The 15,360-nt window shown below is 45.1% G+C and overlaps 1 protein-coding gene across 5 annotated transcripts; it reads left to right on the top strand.

Moving 5' to 3' along the window:
- Positions 1 to 10,784: 10,784 nt before the first annotated feature.
- Positions 10,785 to 14,706, top strand: LOC109754488 (sulfhydryl oxidase 1). Of its 5 annotated transcripts, none has more exons than XR_002230723.4 (6): positions 10,785 to 11,527; positions 12,501 to 12,882; positions 13,224 to 13,355; positions 13,428 to 13,493; positions 13,752 to 13,837; positions 14,459 to 14,706. XR_002230723.4 is itself a non-coding variant. In XM_073505271.1 (6 exons), exons 1-2 carry the CDS (start codon positions 11,307 to 11,309, stop codon positions 12,505 to 12,507), a joined length of 228 nt encoding a protein of 75 aa, XP_073361372.1. In that variant the 5' UTR covers positions 10,785 to 11,306; the 3' UTR covers positions 12,508 to 12,518; positions 13,227 to 13,355; positions 13,428 to 13,493; positions 13,752 to 13,837; positions 14,459 to 14,706. The 5 variants fall into 5 exon arrangements, 4 of the variants coding, with proteins under 4 accessions (XP_073361372.1, XP_073361371.1, XP_073361370.1 ...); XM_073505271.1 differs by having other exon boundaries at positions 12,501 to 12,518; positions 13,227 to 13,355; XM_073505270.1 differs by having other exon boundaries at positions 12,501 to 12,518.
- The last annotated feature ends 654 nt before the right edge of the window (positions 14,707 to 15,360 follow it).

Genomic DNA, 15,360 nt, shown 5'->3' with positions numbered 1-15,360 from the left:
TATGAACTCAAACAGTGAAACGTGTGACTTCATGGTCAAGCTAAACTCCTAAGGTTTAATAGGATTGACATCTTACTATTGTCAGGAAAACAACAAGTGCAGATGTGGAAACGAGAGAGAATAGAACCCGGAAGTTAAGCGTGCTCAGGCTGGAGTAGTGAGAGGATGGGTGACCAGCCGGGAAGTTAGATGATTTGGAATGATGAGAGGTGATTAGAGATTGAGCAGTGATGAGGGGTGATTAGAGATTAGAGGTTAAAATAATTTAGAAATTTGAAAAACAGAAAAAAAATTCAAAATTTTTTTTAAATAAAAATTTGGCGGTACTACCGCTTATGGCCATAGGCGGTACTACCGCTCCGGAAGCGGTACTACCGCTTATGGCCATAGGCGGTACTACCGCCTATAAGCGGTACTACCACTTTGCTTTGCCGTCTGCGGCGGACGGCAAAGGCGCCTTTGCCGTCAGCCGCAGAAAGCAGACGGCAAAGGCGCCTTTGCCGTCCCTTTCTTTGTCGGAGCCTTTTGCCGTCCGCGGCGGACCGCAAAGACCTTTGCCGTCCGCCGTACATGCCTTTGCCGTCTGCCGTGGCTGATGACAAAGTAGCTGATTCCTGTAGTGATAAATGTTTATTATTCATGCTAGAATTGTATTAACCGAAAACATAATACATGTGTGAATACATAGACAAACTAAGTGTCACTAGTATGCCTCTACTTGACTAGCTCGTTGGATCAAAGATGGTTAAGTTTCCTAGCCATAGACATGAGTTGTCATTTGATCAATGGGATCACATCATTAGGGAATGATGTGATTGACATGACCCATTCTGTTAGCTTAGCACTTGATCGTTTAGTATGTTGCTATTGCTTTCTTCATGACTTATACATGTTCCTATGACTATGAGACTATGCAACTCCCGAATACCGGAGGAACACTTTGTGTGCTACCAAACGTCACAACGTAATGATACGTCTCCAACGTATCTATAATTTTTTATTGTTCCATGCTATTATATATTCTGTTTTGGATGTTTAATGGGCTTTATTATACACTTTTATATTATTTTTGGGACTAACCTATTAACCGGAGGCCCGGCCCAAATTGTTATTTTTTGCCTATTTCAGTGTTTCGTAGAAAAGGAATATTAAACAGAGTCCAAACGGAATGAAACCTTCGGGAACGTGATTTTCTGAACAAACATGATCCAGAGGACTTGGAGTGGACGTCAAACAACAACGAGGAGGCCATGAGGTAGGGGGCGCGCTTACCCCCTGGGCGCGCCCTCCACCCTAGTGGGCCCCTCGTAGCTCCACCGACCTACTTCTTCCTCCTATATATACCTACGTACCCCGAAAACAACAGGGACGAAGCCAAAACCCTATTTCCACCGCCGCAACCTTCTGTACCCGTGAGATCCCATCTTGGGGCCTTTTCCGGCGCTCCGCTGGAGGGGGCATCGATCACGGAGGGCTTCTACATCAACACCATAGCCTCTCCGATGATGTGTGAGTAGTTCACCTCAAACCTTCGGGTCCATAGTTATTAGCTAGATGGATTCTTCTCTCTCTTTGGATCTCAATACAAAGTTCTCCTCGATTCTCTTGGAGATCTATTCATTGTAATCTTCTTTTGCGGTGTGTTTGTCGAGATCCGATGAATTGTGGGTTTATGATCAAGATTATCTATGAACAATATTTGAATCTCCTCTGAATTCTTTTATGTATGATTGGTTATCTTTGCAAGTCTCTTCGAATTATCAGTTTGGTTTGGCCTACTAGATTGATCTTTCTTGCAATGGGAGAAGTGCTTAGCTTTGGGTTCAATCTTGCGGTGCTCGATCCCAGTGACAGTAGGGGAAACGACACGTATTGTATTGTTGCCATCGAGGATAAAAAGATGGGGTTTATATCATATTGCATGAATTTATCCCTCTACATCATGTCATCTTGCTTAAAGTGTTACTCCGTTCTTATGAACTTAATACTCTAGATGCATGTTGGATAGCGGTCGATGTGTGGAGTAATAGTACACTACTGGAATTAGCTTATTTGTCGTCTGCCAACTCTTTGTCGTCCGCTTGCTGACGGCAAAGAAGGTCTTTGCCGTCAGCCACACGAAAATGGATGGCAAAGATGTGGCTGATGGCAAACAAGGTCTTTGCCATGAGCCAGTTCTTTGCCGTCCACTGGCTGACGGTAAGGAATCTTTGACGTCCGCTAGCAGACGACAAAGAGGTGGGTGGGTCCAGTTATTGTTTAACCAACTCAAGCCCACCGGCCACACCTCTTTGCCGACCGTTGGCTGATGGCAAAGAGGCGGGTACATTAACGGTCGTCCCGCCCCCGTCCTCTGTCTCTTCTCTCCACTCTCTCATTCCCTCCCCACCCACACCCGCATCGCCGCCGCCGACCCCGTGTGTCGTAGCCGGCCGCCGCGCACCCCTCCCCTGCGGCCCCCCGACCTCCACCGCACCCTCGCCGCCCCTTCCACATCGCCCCCCCCCCCCGCCCCCTCCCCTCCTTCGCCATCCCCCACCCACACCGGCCCGCACCGCCTCCGCCAACCTCGTCCGGCGTAGCCGGCCGCCCCGCCGCCCCACACCCCTCCCCGACCTCCACCGCGGCCCCGCCGCCTCTTCCACGCCGGCCAGCCGCGCCGCGGCCGTCCCCGCCCCGTCCCGCTACGGCTGTCCGGCCTCACCCTCCACCGGGTCGCCGGCTCCTCCAGCGGCCGCCGCAGCCGTCCGGCCTCCCCCTCCACCAGGTGAGCTCCTCCCCCTTTTTTTGTTTAATTAGTTTCTTTTTGTTTTTTTAGTTTAGTTTCTGTTTTAGTTATAGTTTTATTTTAGTTTTAGTTTTAGTTTAGTTTATTTTAGATTAGTTTTAGTTTTAGTTTATTTTAGTTTAGTTTATTTTAGATTAGTTTTAGTTTTAGTTTATTTTAGTTTAGTTTATATTAGTTTTAGTTTTAGTTTAGAAGAAGAAGTAGAAGGAGGAGGGAGGAACAGGAGGAGGGAGAAGAAGAAAGAAGAAAAGAAGAAGAAGAGGAGGAAGAAGAAGAAGAAGAAGAAGAAGAAGAAGAAGAAGAAGAAGAAGAAGAAGAAGAAGAAGAAGAAGAAGAGGAGGAGGAGGAGGAGGAGGAGGAGGAGGACGAGGAGGAGGAGAAGAAAGAAGAAGAAGAAGAAGAAGAAGAAGAAGAAGAAGAAGAAGAAGAAGAAGAAGAAGAAGAAGAAGAAGAAGAAGAAGAAGAAGAAGAAGAAAGAGGAGAGGAGGAGAAGAAGAAGAAGAAGAAGAAGAAGAAGAAGAAGAAGAAGAAGAAGAAGAAAGAGGAGAGGAGGAGAAGAAGAAGAAGAAGAAAGAGGAGAGGAGGAGGAGAAGAAGAGAAGACGAAAAGGAAAAAAGAGACCCCGACCCTCGAGACCCGACACCTCGGCACGACACCCCGACCCCGACCCCCGACACCCTGACACCACACCCCGACCCCGACCCCGACCCCCGACCAACCGACACCCTGACACCACACCCCGACCCACACCCCGACCCCGACACCCTGACACCCCGACCCCGACACGACACCCCGACCTCGACACCCTGACACCACACCCCGACCCCGACCCCGACCACCGACACCCCGACACCTGACACCCCGACCACCGACACCCTGACACCACACCCACCCTTACCCCCGACCCCCGACCCCCAACACCCTGACACCACACCCCGACCCCGACCCTGACACCCCGACCCCGACCCTGACACCCCGACCCCGACACGACACCCCCGCACGACACCCCGACCCCGACACCCTTAAACCACACCCCGACCCCATATATATTTGTGTTGATCGGGTGTATTTTTATTATGTTCATGATTATGATACACTTGAATTATATACATATTATTATGTTCATGTCAGGTATCCAAATTTTTTATGTTGTACTAATTTCGCTTACTTTTTGTCATTGCAGGTGTTGACAGGATGGTGGGCAAGGGTCCAGAGCGCCTCGATCCTCCTGCGAGCGCTACTGGGAGAGGTGGTTCCATTATTCCAGCCCAGCCCTCCAGAGAGTGCTGCTAGACAGTATGCAGACAACTGCGGCGGGCGCTTCTTCTTCGGCTGGGAGAGGTCGGGGGAGGACGAAGAAGGCTGGTAGAGGAGGACGTGGCAGCGGGAGAGGTAGGAAGGTTGTTACGCCTTCCTCGCCGCCACCCTCAGCTGATTCACCCGACCACAGGACTGCTCCGTCTGACGTGGACCCATCTCGGACTCCAGTCCATGAGCCTCCGGTCGCTGATCCTTCGCCCCACCAGACTCCGGTCGCCGATCCTTCGCCCCACGTGAGTCCAGTCCCAGAGTCTTCATTCCAGAAGACTCCGGTCACGGGGTCTTCGTCCCAGTAGACTCCGGTCACGGGGTCTTCGTCCCACGAGACTCTGGAGGCTTGCCCAGAGGATGGTAGCGAGGACACCTTTTCAGATGATAGCTACAGTGACGACGAGCTGGTTGAGAAGGGCAAGAAGGTCTATAAGCGTGGCTATACAAAGCTCCTGCCCGTGCCGACGACCCCCGACCAGAGGTGGTTGATTGCGCCTAAAGGGTTGAAGTAAGTGCATTTACTATTTTTAACCTTTTGCCTTCATGTTCCTTCAAATTAATATCTAATGTGTTGGCCTTGTCATACTGCAGGGGCTGGGTACGCCCCCGTGGTGTCCGTAGGCCCAACCAGGTCCTTGGTGTGCTTTGCCGGTAGCACTTCCCTGGGTGGGTCACGTTGCCCGGTGAGGGTTAGGTTCCACAGCTAGCACTGACCTGGGAGCTGTACTCGGTTGCCCCGGCCCCGCCGGAGGAGAGGGTCGACGGTGTCTTGTGCGAGACGGTGGCCGACATTGTGTTCCGTCGGTTTTGGGTAATTTCTCCTTTACGGAATTAAAAATCAACACTACCTAGTGATTGTACTAATCAGTGTTGTCTTGTTTGATTGCAGACCTTCTACAGGGTTTCAGGGGGAGAGCAGGAGGCCGCGTGTATGGTTGTCGAAACCGAGTGCAAGCGCCTACTTCAGAACTTAAGGCACGAGGCTCGGGTGCAGGCCGTTCGAGACTACTATGCCTCGAAGGGTATTAGGAGGGGCAAGAAGAAGTGTCGCGGCAAGTTTCTGAGTAAGGAGAAGTACATGCAGGTAATTACCTATTCTTAAGGCCTTGAACTTAGTTTTCTTGATTTGATTCGTAGGCGTAGCGCTGAAATCTCTCTTGACTCACTTAGGTGCCCCGGAGATGGTGTGTGGATAAGATGGACTGTTGGGAGGCGTTGGTGAATGCGTGGTGCTCTCCCCAATGGAAAGTCGAACACCAAAGGGCCAAGGATAAGCGCGACCAAATGGAAGGTGTGCCACACCATCAAGGGAGCTCCAACCTGTTTGAGTACGGGGATAACTGGGTATGTGGTTTGCTACATGATTCATGCAATTCATTCTTCATGCTAGCATTTATCCCTTCTAAAATGACTTAATTAATATGCTTAGTTAGTTAAAAAATGGCATAACTACCTTGGATAGTTCATTTATGACATATTTAGCTCTAAAATGACATAATAACCTTAGATAGATCTATAAAATGACTTAATTAATATGCTTAGTTAGTTAAAAAAATGGCATAACTACCTTGGATAGTTCATTTATGACATATTTAGCTCTAAAATGACATAATAACCTTAGATAGCTCTATAAAATGACTTAATTAATATGCTTAGTTAGTTAAAAAAATGGCATAACTACCTTGGATAGTTCATTTATGACATATTTAGCTCTAAAATGACATAATAACCTTAGATATCTCTATAAAATGACTTAATATGCTTTAGTTAGTTAAAAAATGGCATAACTACCTTCGATAGCTCAATAACGACCTAAACTAATCTTAGCTAGTTCATTCATGACATAATTAGCTTAAAAATGACATCATAACCTTAGATAGCTCTATAAAATGACTTAATATGTTTTAGTTAGTTAAAAAATGGCATAACTACCTTCGATAGCTCAATAACGACCTAAACTAATCTTAGCTAGTTCATTCATGACATAATTAGCTCTAAAATGACATAATAACCTTAGATAGCTCTATAGAATGCCTAAATATGCTATAGTTAGCTCTAAAATGACATAATAACCTTCGATAGCTCAATAATGACATAATTAGCATACTTTGGTCAAAAATGGCATATTAATCTTGGTTACCTCGAAAATGACCTAAACTTAGCTTATTTTCCTCGAAAATGACATAATAACCTTTCTCAGCTCCAAAATGACCTATTTAAATAGCAATATCATTCTTCATGCTAGCTTGAGCCCTTAACTAATATTTTGTTCCCCTCTCTCTGGCGCACCACCACAAGAAGCCTGTGCCAAGTCTGTTCGACCTCTATGGCATGGCCCATATGGCCCCGTACAAGAAGGCCAAGCCATTCACGGAGTCTGACCTAGATGATCCAGAGAGCTTCACCGACAAGTCCTCCCACCACAAGGTTGTGAAGTACAGAGACGAGGGGAAGGCGAGGAAAGGGGAGGACTTTAACCCGAGCCAGGATCCTTTTGATACAGAGCTGGTGATGATATCTGGTGGCGGGAGGTCCCATGGCTCTCAAGCCATTGGTGATGGACTGATATGTTGTCCTAAGACTCTCCCGCAGATCAAGAAGCGCCTGAGTAGCTCTGATCCTGAGATAACGCCTCGTGCACGGCCCGTGGAGATTTCCATGGCGGTTAGTTATACGGACTCTCTCGCCTTTCCTCCATTACATTGTGTGTGCGTCCGTCGATGATTACAATGCTAACGAGGAGTGGTGTGTTGCAGGCTATTGTTGAGAAAGAGAGATTGAAGACGAAGGCGCTTGTGGAGGAGGCAAAAAGCACTACAAGAAATAAGTCAACTAGTGACCTTCTGTCAGTGACCCTGGAAGAATTGGTCAAAAGCTGTTCGGGGGGCTCCAAACCCTAAACCATAATGACCATTAGGGCCAGTAAGGTCATAATTTCATTGCACCAAAAGGTCATAAACCAGATGGCACTGGTCCGGTGCCTTATTTGTAACTGATCATGACCAATATAAAAGGTCATAACCTTGTAAATTGTGGTGGATTGGTATGACTTGGCGCCACCTCATCAGTTTTGCCTATGTGTCATGTCCATGTGTCAACTTTTGCCCTAGGTTGTGAAGCAACCTATATTTCTGTCATTCCGAAAATTCCCAAAAAAATCTCATAAATTCTTTGGGTCATATCTTCGTCAAATATGTAAAAATCCTTCCTTTCCTAGTTCAAAAATAATTCAACAATATTCATTTTCCTATTCTGTTCACAACAGCACTTTATGAAGGAAGTGCTATTTATATATTCTTTCTTGCCCTCGGAATTCTTGGGCACTCTTTCCTATCCAAATCATTGCCGCATGACAAAATTCAGCTCCATTTGCCTAGCAAATCTTCCTCGGCAAATTTCCAAAGTTTTTGTCCACCTAGAAGCATTGTGAAGGAAGTACCTTTTTTATATATCCAAATGACATGAAATTTATACAGTTCCTTCATATGCCCAAATTATCACCCTCCTACAAATTGCAGCTCAGTCAAATCATCTATGTGAGCCCAGGTTCAATTTATATTTTATGGCCAGATTGGCACGTTGCAAAGCAAGTGTTATCTATACCCCTCCTATTACCCTCAAACTCTTTGGGCACTCTTCCATACCCAAATCATTGCCACATGATAATATTCAGCTCCATTTTCTTAGTAAATCTTTCTCGGGAAATTTCCAAAGTTTCTACCTCGAGAGAAGCTTTGTGAAGTAAGTACTAGCTATGCTTACCCAAATGATCTGAAAATCTACCAAGGCGTGACCATACCTATGTAACTTACATACACCAAATTTGAGCTCATTTCATTCATCCAATTTCTCTCACTAGTTTTCCCAAGTTTCTGTCCATAGAACAGCATTGTGAAGGAAGTACCACTTTGGCATGTCCAAATGGTATCAATTTTCTACGATGCTTTCCAATGCCCAAATAACCATCCTCCACCAAATTTCAGCTCAATCCATTCATTATTTTGAGCCCAGCTTCAACATTCATATTTATGTCCAGTGTGGTACTTTGCAAAGCAAGTACCACCTAGGATCCTCCTTTTGATCTGAAAATTTGTGAAGACATTCTTCTTAGTAGATGATCATCCTCAGCCAAAACTCACGCCCATTGGCCATGTGCATTTCCCGTACTGCCAATCAAACACTTGGCTGCTAATTCATCTTTGAGCATAGGTCGGTCTCCTCGTGAGATTCTTCTGTTGTCATTTTCTTCCTAGAACCTACCTGGGGAGTGCCCAACCCACTAGACATGCCTAGGTCTCCCAGAACGCATGTCAACGCCAAGGTCACGCGGTGACCACGCACCAGTTATGCGAGTTCACGCGCTTTGGAGTTGGGGCCCTGGGCCACCATCCAAACCTCAACGTATCGCCACTAAACCATGTACTTATGTTTAAATATATACTTATTTAACTATAAATGATTTTTGAAAAAAATAAAGAGCAAACAATCAGGCAGCTGCCGTTCAAATTTGACCCGCTTCCTGCTGAATCGGCGGGAATTTGTCTTTTTCACCAGAGGTGGATCAAAACTTTTGACACCCAACCATTTTGTCAATTGTACATTATAGATGGCCTAGTATTTTAGAAAATTAATTTGGTCCAATTTGCAACAAATATATGGTAGGTCCTTCACAAAAAAAACTCATTTCGGGCACTCGGAAAATGGAAAATGAATTTTCCGTGCAAAGAAAATGAAAACTCCCTTAGGCAACATTGTTTGGAATTCCAAGATGCACCCTTGTGCACAATATGAGATCATTTGAACAAACTATGCCATGAATGTGGCCATAAGATTGATCATTTGGCTTGAAAGCCATGAATCTTCAGGCGTGATAGCTCATTTCTGAGAACATTTTTTTAAAAATAATTGACATATTACAAGTTTATTATTTTTCCTGGAAACTTGGTCACATATAATGACACAATGCGAAGGTTTCCCAATTTTTTGATTTTTTTTTGAATTTTTTATGCCCGTTTCAAAATGCGGTCAAAACGACGGGCATGACCGTTCCTAGCTAGTGGCTGAATCTTGGAATTTTTTTGGTCTTTCTCTGATTAAATAGATACTTATGTACCTAGAAATGATTTTTGGAAAAAATAAAGAGCAAACTACAAGGCAGCTACAGTTCAAATTTGACCCGCTTCCAACTGAATCGGCGAAAATTTGTCTTTTTCACGAGAGGTGGATCAAAACTTTTTACACCCAACCATTTGGTCAATTGTGCATTAAATATGGCCTAGTATTTTAGAAAAATTATTTGGTCCAATTTTGCAACAAATATTTGGGAGGTCCTTCACAAAAAAACCTCCTTTTGGGCACTCGAAAAATGAAAAATGGTTTTTTCATCCAAAGAAAGTGAAAACTTCCTTAGGCAATATTGTTTGCCATTCCAATATGCACCTTTGTGCACAATATGAGATCATTTGAACAAACTATGCCATGAATGTGGCCATAAGATTGATCATTTGGCTTGAAAACCCTGAATCTTCAAGCGTGATAGCTCATTTCTGAGAACACTTTTTAAAAATAATTGCCGTATTACAAGTTTATTATTTTTCCTGAAAACTTGGTCACATATAATGACACAATGCGAAGGTTTCCCATTTTTTGATTTTTTTTTGAATTTTTTATGCCCGTTTCAAAATTCGGTCAAAACGGCGGGCATGACCGTTCCTAGCTAGTGGTTGAATCTTGGAATTTTTTTGGTGTTTCTCTGATTAAATAGATACTTATGTACCTAGAAATGATTTTTGGAAAAAATAAAGAGCAAACTATGAGGCAGCCGCAGTTCAAATTTGACCCGCTTCCTCCTGAATCGGCGGGAATTTGTCTTTTTCACCAGAGGTGGGTCAAAACTTTTGACACCCAACCATTTGGTCAATTGTGCATTAAATATGGCCTAGTATTTTATAAAATTGATTTGGTCCAAATTTGCAACAATTATTTGGTAGGTCCTTCACAAAAAAACTCATTTTGGGCACTCGAAAAATGGAAAATGATTTTTTCGTCCAAAGAAAATGAAAACTTCTTTAGGCAACATTGTTTGCCATTTCAAGATGCACCCTTGTGCACAATATGAAATCATTTGAACAAATATTCATTCAAATTTCCCCGCTTCCTACTGAATGGGTGAAATTTGTTTTTTTATAAGAGCTGGATCAAAAGCTTTTTTGACTTGTAACTATTTGGTCCATTTTACATAAAATGTGGTCTAATATTTTTGAAAAATGGAGTTGTGCTATGTTGGAACAAGTATTTGGTAGATTCTTAACAAAAAAAAATCCTTTTTATGCACTCGAAAAATGGAAAATCATCATTTTGTGCAAAGAAAATGAAAGCCATCGAACTATGGCATCGTTTGCCATTCTAAGATGAACACTTATGAAAAAAACGAGATCATTTTGACAAACTGTGCCATTGTTATGTTTAAAAAAAATTCAAAGTTTTGGGTCCAAAATTTTGAGATTCAATTGCGAGATAGCCGGCCAATGGGACTCGAGCAACCGCTTTCACGCGGATTACCAAATTGGACGCAATCTGAGCCATCCATCACGCATCCATCCAACGGTGGAGCTTCTCCCGAGAATCAAAAACCCTAACCCACCCACCACCCACCCCTCGATCCCCCAGATCCCCACCCGCCGCCACCCCCACCCACCGACTCTCCCCTCGGTCCCCCAGTTCCATCCTCTCCTCTCCCTCAACACCAAACCGGCCTCGCCGCCGATCTCCACTCCCGCAAACTCAGCCCCAGCCCCGCCGGCGACCTCCTCCCCCACTCCTCGACTGCCCTGGCAACATCCTCTACTTCATACCCGCCGGCGACCTCCGCCTTCCACTCCACCCTCTCCTTCTCTCCATGCTGAAACCCTAGATGAACGCCATGGCCACCTCTCTCTAGCGTCCCCTCTCTGTCTCCCGTGGCGGCACTCACCACTTCAACACCGTCGGCGACCACAACCATGGCCTCCACCTCCCCTTCCCTCCTTGGTTGGAGATCCACTCAATTCCTCTCCCTCCCCCGGTTCCTCTCCAATCCCGCCGCTGGCCGACTACCAACCCCACCGGCGACCTCCCTCCCTCCCTCCTGAGATGTACAGATGTGGCGAGACGGATCGCCGGATCCCCGCCGCGCCGGACCGGTGAGATCTAGCTCCTTGCCGATCCCATGGCCTCCGCGGCGGCGCGAGTCCTCCTCCTCGTTCGCGCTGTCGCCTCCTTCCTCGCGGGGCGCACGGACGCCCTTCGGTCGCTGGGCGTCGGCGACGAGGCGGGGGCCGGGGCCGCCACGCAGGGGGACGACGCCGTGGACCTCAACCCCACCAGCTTGGACGCCTTCCTCACGGCCTCGCGGGAGCAGTTCGCCTTCATCGAGTTCTTCGCCCACTGGTCAGTCGCTCCCCGGCTTGATTCGCGTCCTTTGTTTATTCCATATGCGGATTGCTTCGATTCGATTTGGTCTGGAATCTCGACATGGATTCGGGATTGCCCGATGGCCCGAGGTGTGGCGCGTGGTTTCATGCCGTTGTCGATCTGTCAGTCGCAAATGGAAAATGATTAGTTCGTCTCGGATTTCAGCTACTGAGCACGGTATTAACCCCCTTGTGTGTAGTTCTTTCAATATGTCAGAGCAGCGCGGTTGTACTTTCTTTGTTTATTTCTGAAATCGCCACTGACTAGAACATGATGATTTTGTTAGCCCACTGCAGAATTACCCAACACCTCAATACTCTGCCACACTATGTTGTGTTTCATTCTAGAATCTGTGCTCTAGAATGTTCATTCTAGAATCTGTTCATTTAGGAATATTTTCTGTTTTGAATAGAAACTCATTTCCACATATGTTTTCTATGTATTATGTTCTGATTCTGGTCGTTCCCGGCCATGAGCTTGAATGGTCTAGTAGTAGAACATCAAGTTAATTTGTAGCAGTGAGGTCACTCAACATCAAGGATAGTAGCAGTCCATTGCCGTGTGTGTTGTGGCACTCCAAAGCAGAGCAGAGTAGTGTTCATCCTCTGTTAATTACTGTTACAAAGGCACCAAAGCAGAGCAGATCCTTTCGCTCTGCTCTGCTCTCTTTGTTAATTACTGTGCTACTCCCTGCTCCTGTATTCTATTAGCACCAAGTCTGCCTTGCCTGTGTATTATATACTTTATTTTTCTTGCTAGAGTACTAGAAGAGTAGTGCTATCTTGCTGCTGGTGACACTCCAAGATAATGCACTATTTTATCTTCTCAGCATTGTTGTTCTTATTTCCTTGCAAGTTTTTACTATGCAAGGTTCAGTCATGCCATCTTTGCTTGTACTGCATGTTAATGTCATCAAAATGCTCACACTAAGTTTGTGAACTGTGGCCAGGTACTAGAGGCTGACCAGGTACTCCATCGACATCTCTAGCTCCCACATGTCGCCCCTGGGCTGTAGCGCCCTCTCATGGGCGATCGGCATCCTCCTGGTGGCCCCTCTCCAATTAGTATAGTGCTGCTATAGTGTCGAGACAGCATGCTATTCAAAACTTTGATAATATGTCATGCACTGTATCCTAAATTTATATCTCCACAATCATGTGAAAATAAATAAACATTGCTATCTATTTAAAAGTTAATTCTGTTGGGCAGGGAGGAGCAATGCTTGCAGCTAGGTATCAATTTCATACTTGTCAGTAAAGCTGCTGCCACTTGTAAGGCACATGCATGATGGGTGTCTTGCCGCAGTTGCAGCCATGCTAATCTTTTCCTATGTGAGATTAGAATTTAAGTGCCATCATTCATCTCTTGGTATCTTGTTCTCTGTGATAACTGTTCATTGTTGAGTGCTATATATATACTCTAGTTGTCATGCAGTGCTTGTTGTTCCATATTTTGTTGATGCACCGATAGCTGTTCAGAACTGTAGTAGTGTAGTTAGTTTTTTGAATGATTTGGTGTGCATGGAACACTGATTTTTCTTCAAGTCATGATTTTTCTCAACTGGTGCATGTATATATATTTGGGTGCTAGTCAATTAGAGAATGTCTGTGATACCATGTCTGTACTATGTGCTAGTGTAGCTGTACTGATGCTTTGGGTTTAATCCGTGCAGCAGAGGACAAGGGCTTCATGGCCAATCAAGGCGCATGGTGCTCGCAAGCGATGAAAGGAGGTTGTTCGACATAGGCACGGAGGAGGAGGATGGGCACGGACGGAGGAGGACAGAGCACCTCTCCTCTTCCAGGTTCTTCTCCTTACCTTCACTTCTTGTATGTGCCTGTGCTGCAGCTCACCCATGGTCTTGTTTGTCCTGCAGGTTAGTGAGCAGCATCAGGAGGAGGAGCTCAAGCACGACCACCAAGAGGCACCACCGCAGCAGCAGGTAGCACGTCCATCTCCACCTCCCTCTCCCTCTGCTCCCAAACCTTTTTATTAGAATATATTGAGTACATTCTGTCAACTTGTGTGTCAGTAAGAACAAAAACTAATTATCTAAGGTCCTGTTATTATTACCTATATATGACATTGCTACTGGATTGCCTAGTGCCCCTGTTCATGGTGGGCTAAACTTGTATTTGCTCCTGCTGCTGCGTTTTGATGATCATGAGTGTGATGCATTTTGATGATCTCCTTGTACCAGATGAGTCCCTCGATGAAGCGGCAGCATCTCCTGGGTGACGGTGGTGGCGGCGCCTGTGTGCGGCTTCGACTACAACCTCCTCTCGGGTGAGTCCGTATCCTACCTCTAGCTCCATCTCTGAGCTGCTGTAATACCATGCTCTGTTTCATGGTTGTGGCTTATTTAGTCTGTGCTTGCTATGCCTTGTGTATTGGAGCCTAATTAGCTTCTATTAGGGGATAATCTACTGGTTATACCAAGATTTTACATGAAATTTTGTTCTGCTTATTCTGCTAAGGTTGTTTGCAATGGTTATACATATGTTACACAATTTTTGCTGCTGGCTAATGAGCTTTAGAGATGGTAACATGGTGCTGCACTCTCAGGATCATCTTATGACACACAATCAATTTTTGGTGTGCTCAAATTTTTAATTTTAGTGATAAGGAAATATCCCACCTAGTTTGCTGGCTCTCTCACTTGAGTTGGTTTAATAGTAGTGGCCTCCTGACTTGTACTTAGTTGGGTAGGTGCTGGCTGGGAGCAAAAGTTTATATGCATGGATAATGGACTTGCACTAAATGGACACAAATAAAGGAGTTGAGTATTAAGTGAACTTGTTCTAACTGGAAACAATTTCTGTATGGTGTACATAAATATCAAGTTGATAGCTGATCTGTAGCAAATATAGCTGCACGTAGCTTCTTTACATGGTTCCTCTTTTACAGGATCTCGAGGCCTAAGAAAGTTGGAAGTGCGAAGACGTGAAGAAAAGCGCGAAGCCGTTAAGTGCTACTCAGCAAAGAGTTGTCTGTTCTATTTGACTGTAATATTGTAATAGCTGGTATACCTAGGTTGTAATAGTCTACAGAAATTGTAGTACACTAATCTAGTGTCATTTGACGAGTTTCACATGTTCTCTTATTTGTTTGGAATATTTGATTATGAATGTGATTTGATAGTGTGTGAGATGTAACCTGACCAGTGCAACCCACTTGTGAAATAATATGACTAGTTCGTAACTTTCTGATGTGTGGGATCAATATATGAGATTAACATGACTAGTGGGACCAGCTCCAAAATATATTTTCCAAAAATATATAATTAATAGACTGTAAAAGGCCAAAGCCTAGAAATAAAAAGGCTGAAATATTGGGCTTGGCCCATGTAGCTCAATAGAATTCATAGGAAAAATAATAATAGAAATATCAAATTTGTTGGGCTAGGCCCATGTAGAAAATCGAATTGGACCGGGCTGATTCTTGTGCCACATCAGATTGCCACGTCAGATGCCTACGTGGCCTGGGGAGCCTGCTAGTGACCAAAACAAAACAATAGGCATATTTTGGTCGTAAACGTCTACGACCTTCTCACAGAGAAGGTCGTTAATTTCAGTTTACGGCTGCCAGCTTTTGACCTTCTGTTTTTGGTCACAAAAAGGTCGCAAATGAAAAACAATGACCTTTCAGTGACTAATAGTCAAGGTCACAAGTTGACATATTTCTTGTAGTGAAGGGAGGCACAAAGGGAGGCGGCGGAGAGGGAGAGGGAGACGGAGGAGAGGACGGCTAAGCTGTTGGAGGAGGAGAGGAACCGGAACGACAGCGCTAACCGAGCCCTATACGAGCTC

This window comes from Aegilops tauschii, chromosome 7 (genome assembly GCF_002575655.3).
Source record: "Aegilops tauschii subsp. strangulata cultivar AL8/78 chromosome 7, Aet v6.0, whole genome shotgun sequence".
NCBI classification, from domain to species: Eukaryota; Viridiplantae; Streptophyta; class Magnoliopsida; order Poales; family Poaceae; genus Aegilops; species Aegilops tauschii.
The sequence above is the reverse complement of the archived record's forward strand: the minus strand, read 5'-3'. Positions and strand labels throughout refer to the sequence as shown.